The sequence below is a fragment of the Phragmites australis genome, chromosome 13 (assembly GCF_958298935.1).
Source record: "Phragmites australis chromosome 13, lpPhrAust1.1, whole genome shotgun sequence".
Lineage (NCBI taxonomy): Eukaryota > Viridiplantae > Streptophyta > Magnoliopsida > Poales > Poaceae > Phragmites > Phragmites australis.
Window position 1 is genome coordinate 30,926,022 of NC_084933.1, and position 16,266 is coordinate 30,942,287.

Sequence of the window (16,266 nt, forward strand, 5' to 3'; positions counted from 1 at the left end):
CTTAGGATCTCCGCTTGCGGTGTTCACGCACCGACAGTTACTGATGTAATAAATAAGGGCTCCTTTGAAATACAGTATTGGAAAAACATTGGAATAGAAAAAATATAGAAAATAAATAGAGTGACGGATGAAAAATAGAGGATTAAAAACACAGGAATCGTGAGAGACGAATCGTTTAGAATGCAGGAATGAAAAACATAGAAATCTTATGAACATATATTTAAGAGTGTAAGATAAAATGACAACTGTTAATCATCCAATGCAAATGTAAGCATGTTTCATAAAAAATAGTATGAAATCGTTTGACCAGTGGACCAGCCAAGCTACGGGCCCCACTTGTCAGTGATTAGCTTGTCCTATGCATGCTCCGTAGCCTTGCTTCTTGCTCCTGTACGTTCTGTAACGAGAGGAGCCCAGTGCCTCTTCAAGCTACTGCAGCAAGCGGATGGCCGTGGTGGTGGCAGTACGTGCGCAGCAAGAGGCCATTGAGAGGGAGCGCGGCAGGCATGCGGCGAGGAGGTCAAGCTCCTGCGAGATGGGAGGGCGATGGAAGCGAGCGCCATGCTCGAGCTCGCGCTGCACGGCGGGCATGCGGCGGGCAACTGTAGATTCTTCTTCCTCTGTTTCTTGTACTTCTTCTTTTTTTAGGATTTTTTGTACTTCTCATTTGCGCAAATCATTGCCACCATCGTGTTCCACTCGTCGAGGAGGTTCCATTTTTGTGCTTCACAGAGGCTCTCCAGGCATCCCTCATCGACGGCCATGTCCTACAACGCTTCTTCTTTCTTCTTCTTGAGCGAGCAGCAGTGTTAACGACGACTTGATGATGCAGTTAGCTTCGATCCAACGCGAGTTGATGGAAACAAGAGGTCGGAGTGGATTGATTTATTCCTGTGTTTTTCCTATGGAATCGGTTGCATAGGCAGTTGTCCTTTGTTTCTCCTGTGATGAATTACTACGAACCAGATGCATGAACAGTGCTCGAATCCTCAGGATCACGAATCCTACTTTTTTCCTTCGGTTTTCCTGCCACCCAAAGAGGCCAGAAATAAATTTTAGAAGTACATTTTTATACTCTTTTCCGAGAGATGCCTTTCCTTACACGTAGGGCTTAATTTTAAATTTTGCATTGAGGCCAATTTCTCAGGTACGGCTCTTCTCTGGTGTGCATGTGTGCTGAGCAAGGATGTTGGGTGACTCACTCATGATTCCTAAGAAGAAAACAAAAGCAAGTTTTGGTCTGGGTAGGCTTCAGATTCCCGGAACTCTTCAATGGTGGTCTCTGCAGTTCAAAGTATACGAAAGGGGGGAAAAGGGGAGCCTGCCTTCTAAATGCACTAGAGCATACCTACAAAAATGCGTTGTTCTGTTCTGAGTTGGGGGATCTTGTTCGTGGCCACTGTGGGTTGAGCTTTTGCATTGTTCAGAATCTGCATGCGACTAGACCCGTGCGAGTTCCTTAAAAAAATATGTGTAACTTTGCAATGACAATACACTTGAGGAAGTACATGCAGTACGATTCTATATAAAAAACTCGATATAGTAAATTTGGTAGAAACAAATTATATAGGATTCTATCTAGAAAGATACTCGTAAGACTCTATTTATATTATCTATCCTATGATCAATCACTGAGTAGAAAAAAGATAGAGTGAATACATATCTAAGTCCTGTAAAATTTGTTTCACCGAACCCCTAGCCGTCCAATGATGAAATCAGACAGTTACCCATGCGACTTGTAAGCACCTGATTTCGATCTCGGATGGACGGGCCCTCAACCAAGGCTGTACCAACCAAACTATCCTTAGGTTCTCAGTACAATTTCTATAGCTAAGAATGTGAAAATCGACTAGCTGTTGCAAGAGCCCCCCCCCCCCCCTCTTTTACACATAATCCGGAAGTAGTCATGCCATCTCAAGGGTTTCATCAATTAGGGAATGAATCGGAGACCTTTGCTCTGCTGGCCTTTTCACGTTCTTCACAATGGTAACACTATCACATTCCAGTACCACTGGGCATCTGCACCAATGAGCTACCATGGACAGACCTTCCCGGCAGGCCAATGCCTCCACTTCCTCAGCGTCCGTGGCGTCAAAGATAGCTCGCCAAGTCGTCAGGGCAACCTGTGCTGTATGATCACGAATGATGACGCCAATCCTGGCATCGTGCGAATGTAAATCAAAACCCCTCATCTACATTTTTTTTTTCATCCATCCCGGTTTAGGTGCTATTAAACGTTGAACCTTCTCACAAATGTACACCTGATAACTGCATGAAACTTGGTCTCTTCTTCCGGATCACAAATGGCACATATAGTATCAACATGATCTAGGGTTCATTTTCTTGTGTTTCTTCTTGTAGATAGTCCTTCCTGGGCAAGCCACCACGCATTTTTTTCCCTTTTTCTGGTATTGGAAGCTTCCATAAATTCAACCATGAAGCCCTAGTGCCATCTGTTCTGCTGCTACATGACGATAGCTTTTCTCTGCTTCTTTTAGATTTAGCCCCGGCTTGTACGCACTGTGGACAGAGAATAGACCTGACTTTTCATAGTGCCAAGCAATAAAATCTTCAGACATTCGAGATGGTAGCTTTAGTTTCAGAATTTCCTCCGCATCATGCCCTCGAAGAAAATGTCGGATCACATCCTCCTTCCATACTCGCCTTCCTGGATTGATCAGTTGTGAGACCCACTTTAGTCCGCAGGGACGTTTCTTACCTAAAGGTCTGAGGTCTGGGAAGAGAAAAATCCACAGCATATTGTTCACGCAATATCTATTTTAGTCGTGCATTTACGTTAAGAATCGCGCTGAAGGGTTAGGTGAAGAAAAAATACGAGATAGATGAGATAATCAACAAATAAATAAGAAAAATAGACGATCGAGATAGAAAATACATACTACAACCAATACGCACATTACGGAGTTGTGTTTCTTTTCTGAGAGATGAATCATGGGGAATCCACATGTTTCTCCAAATCCGTACCTTATCTCCCCAGCTGATTCTCCATAAAACACCCTTCTTAAGCAGTTCCAGGCCATGTACAATGGCCCTCTAGGTCAGTGAAGAGCAGTTCCTGGCCAATACCACCCTTCTTACTCGGGAAAGGCACAAAGATTATCAAGGTAGAACAGAAGCCTCCTTTGCGAATGGGCCCGGTGGTAAAGCACTAAGAGAGGTGCCGAACCAGCGAGAGCTCAAGCTCCAGTCTCGCACATCTCTAAATTGGCCTCTAAAGTAGGCTCTGGATTAGGGGTCCGCTGTAAAAGAAAAGGCTCCAAACTTGCCGCCGTTGCCGGGCTAACAAAGCTTGATTAAAAATTCGCAGATCCCTGAAGCCAATACCACCCTTGTCTTTTGATCTTATGAACTTGTCCCATGCAAGCCAGCGAACCTTTCGTTTCCCTTGCTTTGGCCCCCACCACTAGTTGCGTGTGTATCTAGTAAGCTCTTCACATGTGTTTGCTGGCAAGTGAAAGACACTCATGATGTATGTAGGGATAGCTTGCGCTTCGGACTTGATCAGCACTTCCTTTCCACCCGCCGACAGGTTTTTCTCGTCCCAATCTCCACACCGTTTCAAGAGACGCTCAGCCACACTTAACCAAGACGGAAACGAAGCAACGGAGATACAATCGAGTTTCTGATCAAAAGCCGATCGGAAATCAACTTCTAAAACATACGGAAACAATGAGAAACAGATAGAATCTCTCGAGCGCCACAGTAACACTAGCCGTCAGAAAAAACCTTAGCAGAGGTTACTTGACGTGATTTTTTAACAAGTTAAATAAGAACAAGATATATAAACTAAAGACACTCAATCGAACTATAGCTCTAGCTTCAAGAAATTTTAGAGTTAGAAATAACTAGTTCTAAGAATTCTTGTAGCTCTAAGAAATTCTAGAGTTAGAGATGACAAATCCTTTGAAATTCTAGAGCTAGAGATGACTAGTCCTAATAATTTTTGGAGCTCTAAAAAATTCTAGAGCTAAAGATAATCAGTCTTAAACAATTTTAAAGTTAAAACTCTGCCAAACTATATCAAAATCCACTCTTATTTCACATCATCCTACATGACCTCATGCACACATGCTATGACCCTATGAGGCTATGACTATGCACTGTTGAAAATCTTGACTGAAAAAAAAAACGGAGAGCAAAGAAAACAAACAGGACACATCACCCTCCCGTATATAATTTATTTTACTTGTGAGGTCGTGACAATTTGTTAAGTTCAGGCATATGTGCTGTGTCAGGAGCTGGTGCAATTGCAGTGGATTTACTAGTCCAAAAAATTAATTGTGCCAGGTTTGTGACACTGATGGCTTAGGCCATTCAAGGTTTTATTTGTCTCACACTAGACAAAGAGCTATTGATTTTCACTGTAGCTCACAGCCTCACTCCATGTGGGAGTTGGAAAAGGAGGGCCCTTTCATGCTCAAATTATTTTGAACCCAAAGTTAAGTGTTTGCTAAGGAAGAGAGAGAGAGAGAGAGAGAGAGAGAGAGAGAGACAGCATGGACCATTGCACTGTCTTTTTAGTGACATGTTAATGGACGTACCTGAAGAATCTACAGACACGAGGAAGAACAAGCATGCAAAACACCAGCATCTTCTGGTTCAGAGATGAGCTGTCTGATTGCTATACTATTACAAGTAAGCATGGCAAGATTTTCCGAACGTCAAGTTCTCAAATTTGGAGGTTTAGCCTCTAATCTCAGGCTGGCCGATATAGATTCGGAGGCTTGCAAAGGGATAAATCAATTGAAGGTTAGGTACGTGTGTAGTTCAGTATTCTAATGGTGTCAGACAGGATTCGGAGAGGGTTAGGACGAACAGCACGATAAGATAATGCCGCAGATGGCTCCAGGCTCGGCAAGACCTCAAGAACAACAACTTGCAGCGATGGTACTAGCTAAGGAATCTATTCACAAGTTGGAGAAGAAATGCCTCTGGTGTTACTTTATTTATCAGCAGGTGTGCAACAACTCCAAAATGTGCAGTCACAATACCACCATCAAGTACATCCACTGTGGTTATGATGGAAATTAACCACCTTGGGAGGAGGGGCTAGAGCCATTAGGGACATAGTTTGATCAGACACAATCTTACCCTGAATTGGTTTTGACCATGCTGAGCATAGCTACCGAAACATATGATTCGAGGAGTTCGAATTCGACGCATTTTATGTAAAATCACTGAATTCAACGCATCAAAGACATGCTACTTATTAACTGAATATTGGCTACTTGCATTATTAGCAATTTAACTACAGTGCTAGTATTTCGAATAAATTGATGGTTTGCCACTGAAAAAGATTGATCTTTTAATTATGATGTCACTTGTGCCAATAAAATATATGACCATCTGAACCAATGAATATGGATCAAAGTGATAAATAAACCAAACCACTGCTTCATAGTGCTTTAGTCTATAGACAGGTAAATCTAAAAGCAGCATCCACCAATGCCAATAACAATAGTGCTACTGAATAGCTCAGGCAATGACCAATCTACATTATCCTACATGTCCATATCGAACAGATATCCACATTTTGTGGCGATTATTCCCGGGAAGGGATCACGGGAGATGCTTTGGGAGACAATCATAGGTTGGCGTCGGCTAAATTAAGGTGTTGAGAAGTGGAGATGAATGTTCTCTTGGTTCCACTCACTCACCAACTGAAATGGATAGTGAGGATTCCCTTGCGCCACGACGTTTTTGCCGGAACACAAAAATTCCACTAGACCTTGTGGATATATGTATCGTTCATTTGTGTTAAGATTCGTGTTAGAAAATAGACGAAAAAAATTAGATATATAAGAGAATCAATAGATAAATAAATATCATATGTAAAAAATAGACGACAAGATAAAACTTGCGTGCATAAAAGATGTTGGGTTGTATTTCCCCTTTTTGCTGGGCTCACGAGCGTCCAAAGCAAAAGGCAGACAGGAAAGAGAAAAGATAAAGAAACGCCTGACCTATCATTTTCCTTGCATGGGCATGAATGATACTTTGGGTGCTCGTCGAGAACTTTGGATAGAGATGAAAAGCTGTTAATTGTTTAGTGTCGTTAAATTCAAGTGGTAAAGGTAACTCTTGTAGACAATTTGGCCAATCGTTTTAAAGGTAACTCTTGTAGACAAATTGGACAATAGCTAAATTCAAGTGATAAAGCTGTAAATTGTTTAGTGTCGTTAAATTGCTCTTGCATATGATCTATCTCAACCGTCTATTTCTTTTATCAAGTACTTATTTATTCATTAATTCTCTTATCTATTTTATAATTTTCTCACATAGTTCTTTAATACGAATCTCGACACATATGAACCGTATCTTAAAAAAACCGTACATCCGTATAATGGAATTTTCCCCTTTCGGCCTACCGCTTGGTCAGAATTCAGAAAGGCTAGGATGCCCAGGCCCATACTACCAGAAGGGTCGGGTCAATGGGCCAACCCAACGCCTGAATAAGGCAAACCGAGCCCACTCGCGCCGAACGCGTGCCGTCCCGGTCGAGCCAGAGAAGCAGGCCGCGTCAGCTAGCCAGTTTTGACCCTCCCCCACACGTCCCCTCTCCGCTGCCATCGCGCCGACCTCGCCCTCCCCCCGGCCGCACGGCCCGTATTCTCCCACGGAAACGTCTCTGCTCTCGACGAGTCCTGGGTTCTTCCTCGCGGCTCCGCCTGGGCGACGAGCCGCCGACGACTGCAAGGGCCAAGGGGTGAAAGAAACCAAAGGGAGAAAGGGTCACGTGATTAGTTTATCGGTTAAGCCGGAGGCCTCGAGAGGAAGAGTCACCTCGCATACATTTCCTTCCCAACCACCGCCCCCCACGTACGAACCCAAAACGCAAACTCGCTTTCCCCAATCGCAGCCGCGCCGACGGTTTTCTCCTCCGCATCCGTCAGATCCGCTCGCTCGCTTCTTCTCAGGTACGGTGAATCCATAGTTTTTTTTTTTTATCATCCACTCGCTGCTCCATCGATCGGTCTCTCAGTGCCGATTCGTTTTCTTCGATTCCCCTTTGGGTTCCCGACTGCAGGTGCGTTCACCCTACTCCATGGCGGCGGCGCTTGCAGTGACGGACGAGGTGGCGCTGCCGATCCGGGCGGTGGGGGATCTGGCGGCCGCAGCTGAGGTCTCGCGGGAGGAGGTGGCGGTCATCACCCAGTGCGAGTTGCTTGGTGAGCTTCTTGCCGTCTTGCCCCTTTCCTGTTCCTGGGATGAAAGCTCGATGCGCACGTATCGCTGCAGAAGCCAATCTATTTGTTTGCCTGTTTGTTGAAACAGTGACCCATCTGGCTTGATCAATTGCACGGGTTGTATGTTTGAAACCAAATTTGGAATGGAGATTCCATTCTAAGGACTTCGTAGTTTAATTTGGAATTTAGATCCCAACTTCGCAACAGCACAATCCGCGGACATGTCCTCAGGACGACTATATTAGTAAGAAAGAGATGCCAATTAGGGAGCTAATGACAAAACTTGTAAAGAAACAACTAAACAAAAACTGGTGCGCATTCTCATGGTTTGATTGAAGCTCTCGTAGAGCTGAAGCACCAGCCATGCCCCATATTGTAGCTTCTTCCTGGATTCGATGAAGTATGCCTTAGTTTGTTAAAAGCTCTCCCCAGAAAATTCTTTGTTTCTTTCTTTCTTTCCACCATTCCCAAAGCACCGGGATAATTAGAGACTTGAGTCCTTTTCTTATTGCTGCTGGCACTTGAATTCGCTCAGCCCACCAAGAGTCTAGTGTGTGTGTGTGTATCCGGGCACTTGGGGCATGCCCTCAGGCCTCAGAAACTTAATTGTTGTTGTCGTGTTGAACCTTTCTTTGTAGTTTCTAAATCGATGGAAATTGCCTGTGTTTCATATGCTAGTTGCTAAGTGTATAGATTCACAAGTGTTAATGTGCCTATCCATCTGTCATGCACACACAAATGAAAAAGAAGTTAGGAAAAGAAAGAGATGCAAATATTTTTTACACAGATAGAGAAGAAATGTCGCACAATATTATGAGAAAACATACAGTTTTTTTATCTGAATTCTTGTGTCAGTAACATATATGCTTCCCAACAATGGAGTTGACCCTATGTCTGTTTGTAAGGACAAGCCAAGGCTAGTGTTTCGAATTTTGGGAGCCTATATTATAGTATTAGATGCTTCTTCGATGTTCAATTTTGAGTTGTGTTATGCTTCAATATGTCATATCCTTGTACCAGCTTTGATTTATCGTAAACCTGTTATCTAACTCTTTTTAATGACATGGATCAGGTGGTAAGCTGCCTTTTGATGATGCATCTGTTGGTGCTGTTCTTGCGGTCATTAAAAACGCGGAAAGCTTGAGGGACCAGTTGGTTGCTGAAATTAGTCGGGTACTAAAAGCTGGGGGAAGAGTACTGGTGCAGAGTTCTGCACCCTCCTCCAGTCAGAAGGTAACTGATTGGAAATAGGCTTCCTTGCATCCTTTATCTTGCACAGTTAATATAGAATGTCCTAATATTCCTGACTGTCTCTGTTAGCCGAATACCGATATTGAGCGCAAGTTACTGATGGGAGGATTTGTTGAAGTGCAAGCTTCTGCTGCAAGCACGAAGGACAGTGTGCAATCAGTTACTGTAAGTTTTCGATTTCCATGTGTTACAGTGTGTCAATGGTGCTATGCACGCTTTAGTTTTGGTGCTAACTTGAACCACTTGCAGATTAAGGCAAAGAAGGCCACCTGGAGCACAGGTTCTTCTTTCCCCCTTAAGAAAGCAACAAAGGCCCTTCCTAAGATTCAAATTGATGATGACTCTGAACTGATTGATGAGGACAGCCTCTTGACTGAGGAGGACCTGAAGAAACCACAACTTCCAGTTGGTAGAGTCTTAAAACCCTTCAACTTACGACACTTGTAAGGGTGTTCAATTTAGGTTTATATCCTAAAAGGTTTGCTCATGTTTCACCAGTTGGGGATTGTGAAGTGGGGGCAACAAGGAAGGCATGCAAGAACTGTACTTGTGGTAGGGCTGAGGCTGAGGAGAAGGTGGAGAAGCTAGAGCTCACGGCTGAGCAGATCAATAATCCTCAGTCGGCTTGTGGCAGTGTAAGTATTGCTTTTAGAATTGCAGTGGCACTGGTGTTTTCTTGTGAAAATCCATCGCCGTTGGATACGTGCTCTCAGGTTACTAATATTTTATCTTGATGTTCTTTGTTAACGATAATTGCAGTGTGGATTGGGCGACGCGTTTCGATGTGGTACCTGTCCATACAGAGGCCTCCCACCATTCAAGCCTGGGGAGAAGGTATAATCTTTCTTTCTTTCTTTTCTTTCTCTAAATTCTAGATTCTCGAGGAGCTCAGACATGTCAATTGTAGTCTGTATACTAGTTGTGATGCCAGATACTCACTACGGCTTCTCCGATTGGCAGGTTTCCTTGTCTGGCAACTTCCTTGCCGCTGACATATGATGGTATCAGATAGTGGACATCGGCAACAGCAGGAGATAGGAACTGCCTTCAATTTGTTCTTTCGTTTGGACGTTCCATTGTTGGTTTAAGTATGAGTGATTCTCACAGGAAGGATAAAAACTGCGGTTGAAGTAGGTCCTGTTTAGCCTATGCGTGTGTGGCGGCTCGTCTCTGGGTCTCTTTGGGAATATACTTGTATTGATTGTTTGATACAGAAAACGTTGATGGCCTATCTTTTTCTCTCTCAAGATGTTTAAGAGCACATCGTTACATGTGATTTGCAGATTTTGCCCTGTAACTCTCGATATGGAGAACTAGGTAGGTTTGCGCGCTTTGCTGTGTCTGTTTTAAATAAATGTTATATTTGAATGTTGTATGATTTGTAGTAGTTAATAGAACATGGAGTGTACCGATTTTTTCACTATTAATATATGTTATTGGAAAGAGAATATTGGATTCATTTAATATATATATATATTGCTGAGCAGTACTTGTGTCAGTAATACGGAACTAACAAAATTTGTTTTGTATTAGTGCATAGATTTTTTCACCGTTAATATATGTTATTGAAAGTGAGATGTTGAATTCATCTAAATTCATGTATGTAATATACATATATATGTATATATATATACATATATAAACATAATATATTTGTGGACAGTAGTTACGTGAGTAATGCGAATGTAACAAAATTTGTTTTGTATTTTTTGAGTTTTAGTTTTTTTTCTTTGCAGTTTAGATTGTCAGTCGATTTATCAATATGACAAATTTTTCTTTCACATTTTCTAGTATTTTCGAAAATAGAAAGTATATAATATATATGTATATATATCCATATACTATACGTATACAGTGATGGGTGGATCCTACTATGTCTCTGGACATCTCTTGTCCGTTCCCAGGCCAACAGAGAGCCCTGCCCTCTGTGAACGACATTAGTGGAAAGTGGAATCTTGTTACTACGTACCTTCTTGAACTCAGTTCCCGTTACGCCTTCGCATTCTCGGAGAGCATCATCACAACGATCTTTGTTTTTTTTTAAGCAATGTCTGATGGCTTGTGAACCTGCAGAATCCAGGGCCAGCGCACATGATTGTCATCTAAACTATGCTCAATAACGTGGAATCGCGCACTTACGCAAATATGTAAATGATTTTGGGAAAATATTCGTTCAGTTTTTTATATAAAAAAACTAGTGATGCCGTTAGTAAAAAGAAGATACTGTTTGTTTTATTCTGATTATGAATTCTAGTTTTAAAAATAAAAAAATAATCACAATATAAAAACTAATTCTCATAATCCACCAACCAAATTGTACCATAAATCCCACAAACTATAAATTGATAAGAAATAGTTTTCACAAATTAAACTGAATTATCCTAATATGAAATTAAAATAAACAGACCTAAATAGTTAAAGAGAGCTTACAGTTACAATATCACCGTGCAGCTGTCAGCGAGAACAAGAAAAAGAGCACGGTACAGGACCAAGTCAGCACCAACGTGCCGGAGCCTGTCCTTGACCAACCAGCGCGACGGAGGCGTGGAGATTGGAGACCGCGGCGACGAGCCCGAGCCGGTTCGCGGAATTCCAACTACCCAGCTCGGCCTGGGTCGCGCAACTTCCCGTCCACTTCGTCGTCCTGGCCGCGCTCTCCTTTTCTCGACCTCTTGCACCTTTCCCCATTGAATCCTTCGCGGAGCTCGCGTGCCCCCGAAACATTCCACCAAGGAAACATTCTTCTTCGCCTCCTCGGCGCGAAGCAACGAAGCTGCAGCCGGCAGCCCCCCTGTGAAGTTTCGCCGCGTGCCCGCCCACCTCTCCCCCGATCCGAAGACATCCTGCTTTCTAACCCCTCCTCCCGTGGATCTGCGCGGCCACGGCGATGGAGAACCAGCAGCAGCAGCAGCAGCTGCTCGAGGTTTGCCGCTCCATTCCCCCCACGCGCCCTATGTTCTCGAAACATGCTTCGCACCATCTGCCCGCGCGGTTTCCTGCCCCTTGTTCATGTGCGGATGGGTCAACGGTTTGCAGTCTCGTTGCATATGGTTGTCAAATTTACGCCCATTTTCCCTTTTTTTGGGGCTCCGTTCCGATCACTAGGGAATTTCTAGCCTTGTCTGAAGTTTGATTCGGTGAGGATGCTCTCCCATAGCAAAAGCAGGCTCTAGCCACATTCATGTGTTGATTAACCTGAAGCCCTGAAGTAATGTAGTATGGACTTAGCACCATGCTATATCCAATCCAAGGTCCGGTTAAGGATATTATAAGTAAGTTAAGACTTAGGACGCATATACCTATGGTAATTGAATCACCCACTACAACAGCGTGCACGGGGACTAAATTCTACCTTCTGCGCAAAGAGTTTCTGAAATATCTATTTAGCCACTCAAAGTAGTGGGTAATGTGCAGATATGCAGTTTGCCTTTAGAGGAACTTGCAAATATGTAGTTAGCTAGTCGTTCAGTGAAGTAACTGCAAATATGGGTTGGAACTTAAATAGAAGGTTACTTTGACACTGAACATCAGTCCCAATAAAGGAATGCAGTATCTTACTTTTCTTTTATGTAATATGGGTACTGATCGGAGTTCTCGGTGCACTAAAGCCTGAGGGAAAAAGACATTGGAGAGATACTCGACCTGTACAACATCCAATTCTTTGGCTCATCCAGAAGTACGATAGTCCTCATATTTTGTGGATCAGTAGATTAAATGATGACACAGCACAAATCAAGTGAGCGAATTGTAGTTGTATGAGAAAAGCTTGTTGCAACAAACCAACAACAGTAGTTTAGGTTGGCTAATCGTCTCTGCAGCATCGCTCTAACTGATATCCTCCTTCAATTTAGGTAGAGCAATGTGTCACATCCATACCAGAAGATCATGAGGCCACTTGTTGGGGCTGTGGGCTTCGGCTTGTTTTTGCAAGCTATGCTCCTGTCTTTAAGTGTGGCTGGTGTGGAGCAATTACACAAAGCAACCCAACTTCAAGAAAACCTGACAGCATATGTTTTTCTCACTGGAGGCGTTTACGGGACTGGTTCTTTGTGACCGTGCTCATTCTCTTCATGGTCTTTGTTATATGTAGGTTCCCTGGCTCTAGCCATCAGCTTCAGATTTAACTTACCGTAGTTGTTTGTTTATTCGTGCATGTTATGCTACTAATATTTTCGACTTGCTTCATATTATTGTTATTTGTTGGTCAGTTGTTGTTTTATTTAGCCTTTCCTTATCGCTTAACAGGTGGTGGGGTCTGGGCAGTATATCCTATTGTTTTCTCAATCAGCAATTTTTGGGGCATCTTTCATTGCATATTAACAGCTTTCTTGGCTGCATTTACCATCACAAGTTATTGTTTGGCCTCTTTTAAATCTGCTGGTGCACCAGCAAATATACGGTGGGGCAGATATCCCATGGTCGAGAAAAGTGATCTTGAGAACTATACCTTTTGTACATACTGTAGTAAACCAAAGCCCCCGAGAGCACATCACTGTCGATCTTGTAAAATGTGTGTGGTGGACATGGATCATCATTGCCCATTTGTAAGTCCGATAACTCACTGTGCCTTGATAATTTTCCATTCTGTTGCTTCATTATTTTCCTGGTTATTAGGTTTGACTCGTTGCATTTCCTTTTCCTTGTGTTTGAGTGCAGATCGGCAACTGTGTGGGAGCATCAAATCACAGAGCTTTTGTCATTTTTCTCATCTCAGTGGTCATTAGTTGCACTTATGTTGCTATAATGACCATATACTCAAGTTATCATATATGGCCCTCTGTTGATTTCCCAAATCTAGCATCATCTCGTCATTCAATGAATTCTATGAAAATGCTGTTGGAGATTATCACTACCTTAGCGAGCTCTGCATTCTTCTTGTCTGCAAGGGGTGTAGTGCTGGTATATCTGGCTTTTGCTAGTTTATCGGTAAATGCTGGTATATGTGTGTTGCTGTGTCAGCAGCTTAGTTATGTGTATGAAGGAAATACATATCTCGACCGTTTAAATTCGGCGAATGTCATGCATAGAGAGAGAGGGTTGCAAAACCTTGTTAGATTTTTTGGGTGCCCCTACTCAATTTCCAGAGTTTTGTTGCGATGTTCAAACACTGGCAAGTTGCAGGACAATTCATGGTCAAAACTTCTTTAGAGGTATTGGTCACATTTCTGCTTAATTTCATGTGTAGGTGCGTGCATGTCATAAACCGATTTTAGAAAACCGTTTAGACTAAGGGAGTACCTTCTGTTTCACTTACTGTGACATGTGCAAGTGAATGAGTTATCAGCTAGTGTTGTTTATTGATTATCCCTGTATAGAATTATTATGCTTTATAACATTAGAAGCATAGTTGCCACATTTTTCTAAGTACAAACGCACACACGCACACCCTATCACCTACAACCGTGCGCACCCCGGGTTCCCCTAAAACCCGAACCCGGGGCGGGTGGGGGTGTTGCCACTCATGCCCCAACCTACGGCGCTCGAACTCGGTTCGTTCCGTTATCGCTCAGGGTGCTTTGCCATCCGAACCGAGCGCCGTTCGCATAGTTGCCACATTAGCCTGTGACACTTAGCTCAATCGTTGCAACAAAAAGAGCCAACTCGTTACTAGCAAGACAGCTGGAGATAATGTTAAAGTTCGTTCAATCTGCTTGATTCCTGCCCAAAGCATGATCTAATGAAGAGTTTCGTTTATATGTAGGTTTCAGTGCTACTCTGTAAATCCCGCCAACTGAGACTTGTATGGGAACTATTTGCAGTCAAGATGGTTCTGTCACTACTACAAGGTTGAATTTCGGTTGGCCACCCTATATAACTAGTTCATATAACTGAAGTTGTTCAGGAACGGAATACTCGTACATGATAATTATTTGCTGGAGGAAGGCATTAATTCTTCAGGTGGATGTTTCTCCCACATTGATTTACTACGGAGTAGAACAGTTTCTGCAGATGCTAAAATACAACGTGGCCTACGTATTCATTGCCTGCAGATAATCATAAGACTACTCCCAATGGGTGGTATCATCCACATTTATTTGGTGTCACATAGGATTTTCTTATGAGATGGCATGGAGTTAAAGAAGAGAGAAAAGAAAGTTGAGATGCATTGTGTTATCATGTGACATAATTGCTCACAGCATATGTAACAATTAAATGACTTAGGAAGCCTAGGAAACAACAATAAGATATCATACATTGGAGAGGTTGTATCGAGAAATCTAGTTATTACATTGGATTAGGAGTAGTCTAAGGTGCTCATGGCCTTTTCAATAAATTGCAATATCTGAAATTTTGCTCACCATCACTATCTTTTTCAATGAGTTAAAAGATCGCAGCTTCATGCTTGGTTGCTCAAGAGGAAATAAAAGTCAGGATTGAATTTGGCAGTGGTGGAAAATTTTGTTTGGTCCACATCTCTTTGACATACACTGACATCTACAGGAAAACAACCCCACATTTGGCTTTGTACCATTCACTTGAACTAGCTGTCGTAAATTGGTCGATTAACCATGTAGATGTGTAATACTATACTTTTTCGTTCATGCAGTTCTTCCATTTTCGATCGATTATATGCAATTGAGCTGGTCTTTTGGCCTGGTCGCCCAACAGAAAGTGGCTCTGATATTCGGCGTTGCCTTTGCAAAATGACCGTATTTTTTTGTTCATTGTGGCTGCTACATGAAATTAGCAATTTGAAATTATGGACGATGCATGCCCAGTTTCTTGAATTTGACTTTGCAGCTGGGTAAGTATGGGACAATTGCTCCTATGCCCTCACTAGGAAGTCTAATTTGGGATTTGTCCTCGTTTTTTCAACTTTGCATCATTGCCCTTACTTTCACCGATGGAAGGCGCCGTTTACCCTTCTTTTCCACCCTTGTGTGGTTCTGCTATCTTGTCCAATTTTAAAAAATAAAATAAAATGAAAGAAAAAACTGGTCAGCGAGGAAAATCAGAATTGCCCTTGACATCTATGAACCCTCAGGAATCTCAATTTCGTTATATAATTTTTTCGTTCACCGATGAAAAGATCAAAATTCATAAAATTTTAGTTATTTTTCGTCCTCTTTTCTATTTTTCCACATGTTAGGGAAAGAAAACTCTCAAACTAATATTCCATCATTTCACTTGATTATATCAATAATTGTTCGTGATTGGTTCGTTTCCCTTTGCTTTTCTTTAACTTTTAGAAACTCCAACAGATGCCACACAATCGCACGTAATAATCAAACAATGTCTACTGAAATTGAAGACGTAAAGTTTAGAGATTAATAAGAATCATTATAGATATCTCGATGAGTAACCACTAAAAAAATTATCTCGATGAGACACTTCAGAGCCAGTAACTACCCTTTGTTATGTAAGCTGCTGTTTGTTCTCCTTTACCAAACCTCATGTCCAGTAACAAACCGACAAATCCCGTCGCGGATCAAGGACCTGGGCCCACCGTTCGGTCGCATCCGAGCCGTCTTTTCCGGGGTGGGTTCCCGCCTTATAGCGCCGTATCACCATCCGATCCTTATCCAACGCCTAGGATGACTGGGAGGGCAGGCAGCGCATCTGGAAACACGGCCCCGGGAACCCGTGAAGTGCGGCACACGCCCCACACGTGCGGGCCGGGATTAGTTCAGTTCCCGCGGGTTCCGCGGCTTCGGTTACGCAGCCCACGGCACGCAGGCAGACGCACACAGCCCTTGTTGCTCTATTTAACCAAAGCCTAAACCCTTCTTCTTTGCTAGGATTTTCATCGTGCCATCTTTGATGCTTCTTGAAACATGAACATGGCTTGCGTCGATGGCGGAAGACC

At 42.8% G+C, this 16,266-nt stretch overlaps 2 protein-coding genes across 5 annotated transcripts; both read left to right on the plus strand.

Moving 5' to 3' along the window:
* Nucleotides 1-6,732: 6,732 nt before the first annotated feature.
* Nucleotides 6,733-9,706, plus strand: LOC133888987 (anamorsin homolog). The gene is made up of 8 exons (XM_062329415.1): nucleotides 6,733-6,938; nucleotides 7,049-7,190; nucleotides 8,281-8,441; nucleotides 8,529-8,624; nucleotides 8,709-8,868; nucleotides 8,958-9,094; nucleotides 9,219-9,293; nucleotides 9,420-9,706. Exons 2-8 carry the CDS (start codon nucleotides 7,067-7,069, stop codon nucleotides 9,456-9,458), a joined length of 792 nt encoding a protein of 263 aa, XP_062185399.1. The 5' UTR covers nucleotides 6,733-6,938; nucleotides 7,049-7,066; the 3' UTR covers nucleotides 9,459-9,706.
* A 1,315-nt stretch (nucleotides 9,707-11,021) lies between these two features.
* LOC133888045 (protein S-acyltransferase 11) lies at nucleotides 11,022-14,760 on the plus strand. 4 transcript variants are annotated; one of them, XR_009903689.1, is made up of 6 exons: nucleotides 11,026-11,731; nucleotides 12,315-12,545; nucleotides 12,705-13,003; nucleotides 13,116-13,609; nucleotides 14,161-14,357; nucleotides 14,450-14,760. XR_009903689.1 is itself a non-coding variant. In XM_062328140.1 (5 exons), the coding sequence occupies exons 1-4, from the start codon at nucleotides 11,692-11,694 to the stop codon at nucleotides 13,605-13,607; spliced, it is 1,062 nt and encodes a 353-aa protein (XP_062184124.1). In that variant the 5' UTR covers nucleotides 11,026-11,691; the 3' UTR covers nucleotides 13,608-13,609; nucleotides 14,161-14,760. The 4 variants fall into 4 exon arrangements, 3 of the variants coding, with proteins under 3 accessions (XP_062184126.1, XP_062184124.1, XP_062184125.1); XM_062328140.1 differs by having other exon boundaries at nucleotides 14,161-14,760; XM_062328141.1 differs by having other exon boundaries at nucleotides 11,027-11,382; nucleotides 12,311-12,545; nucleotides 14,161-14,760.
* Nucleotides 14,761-16,266: the final 1,506 nt, after the last annotated feature.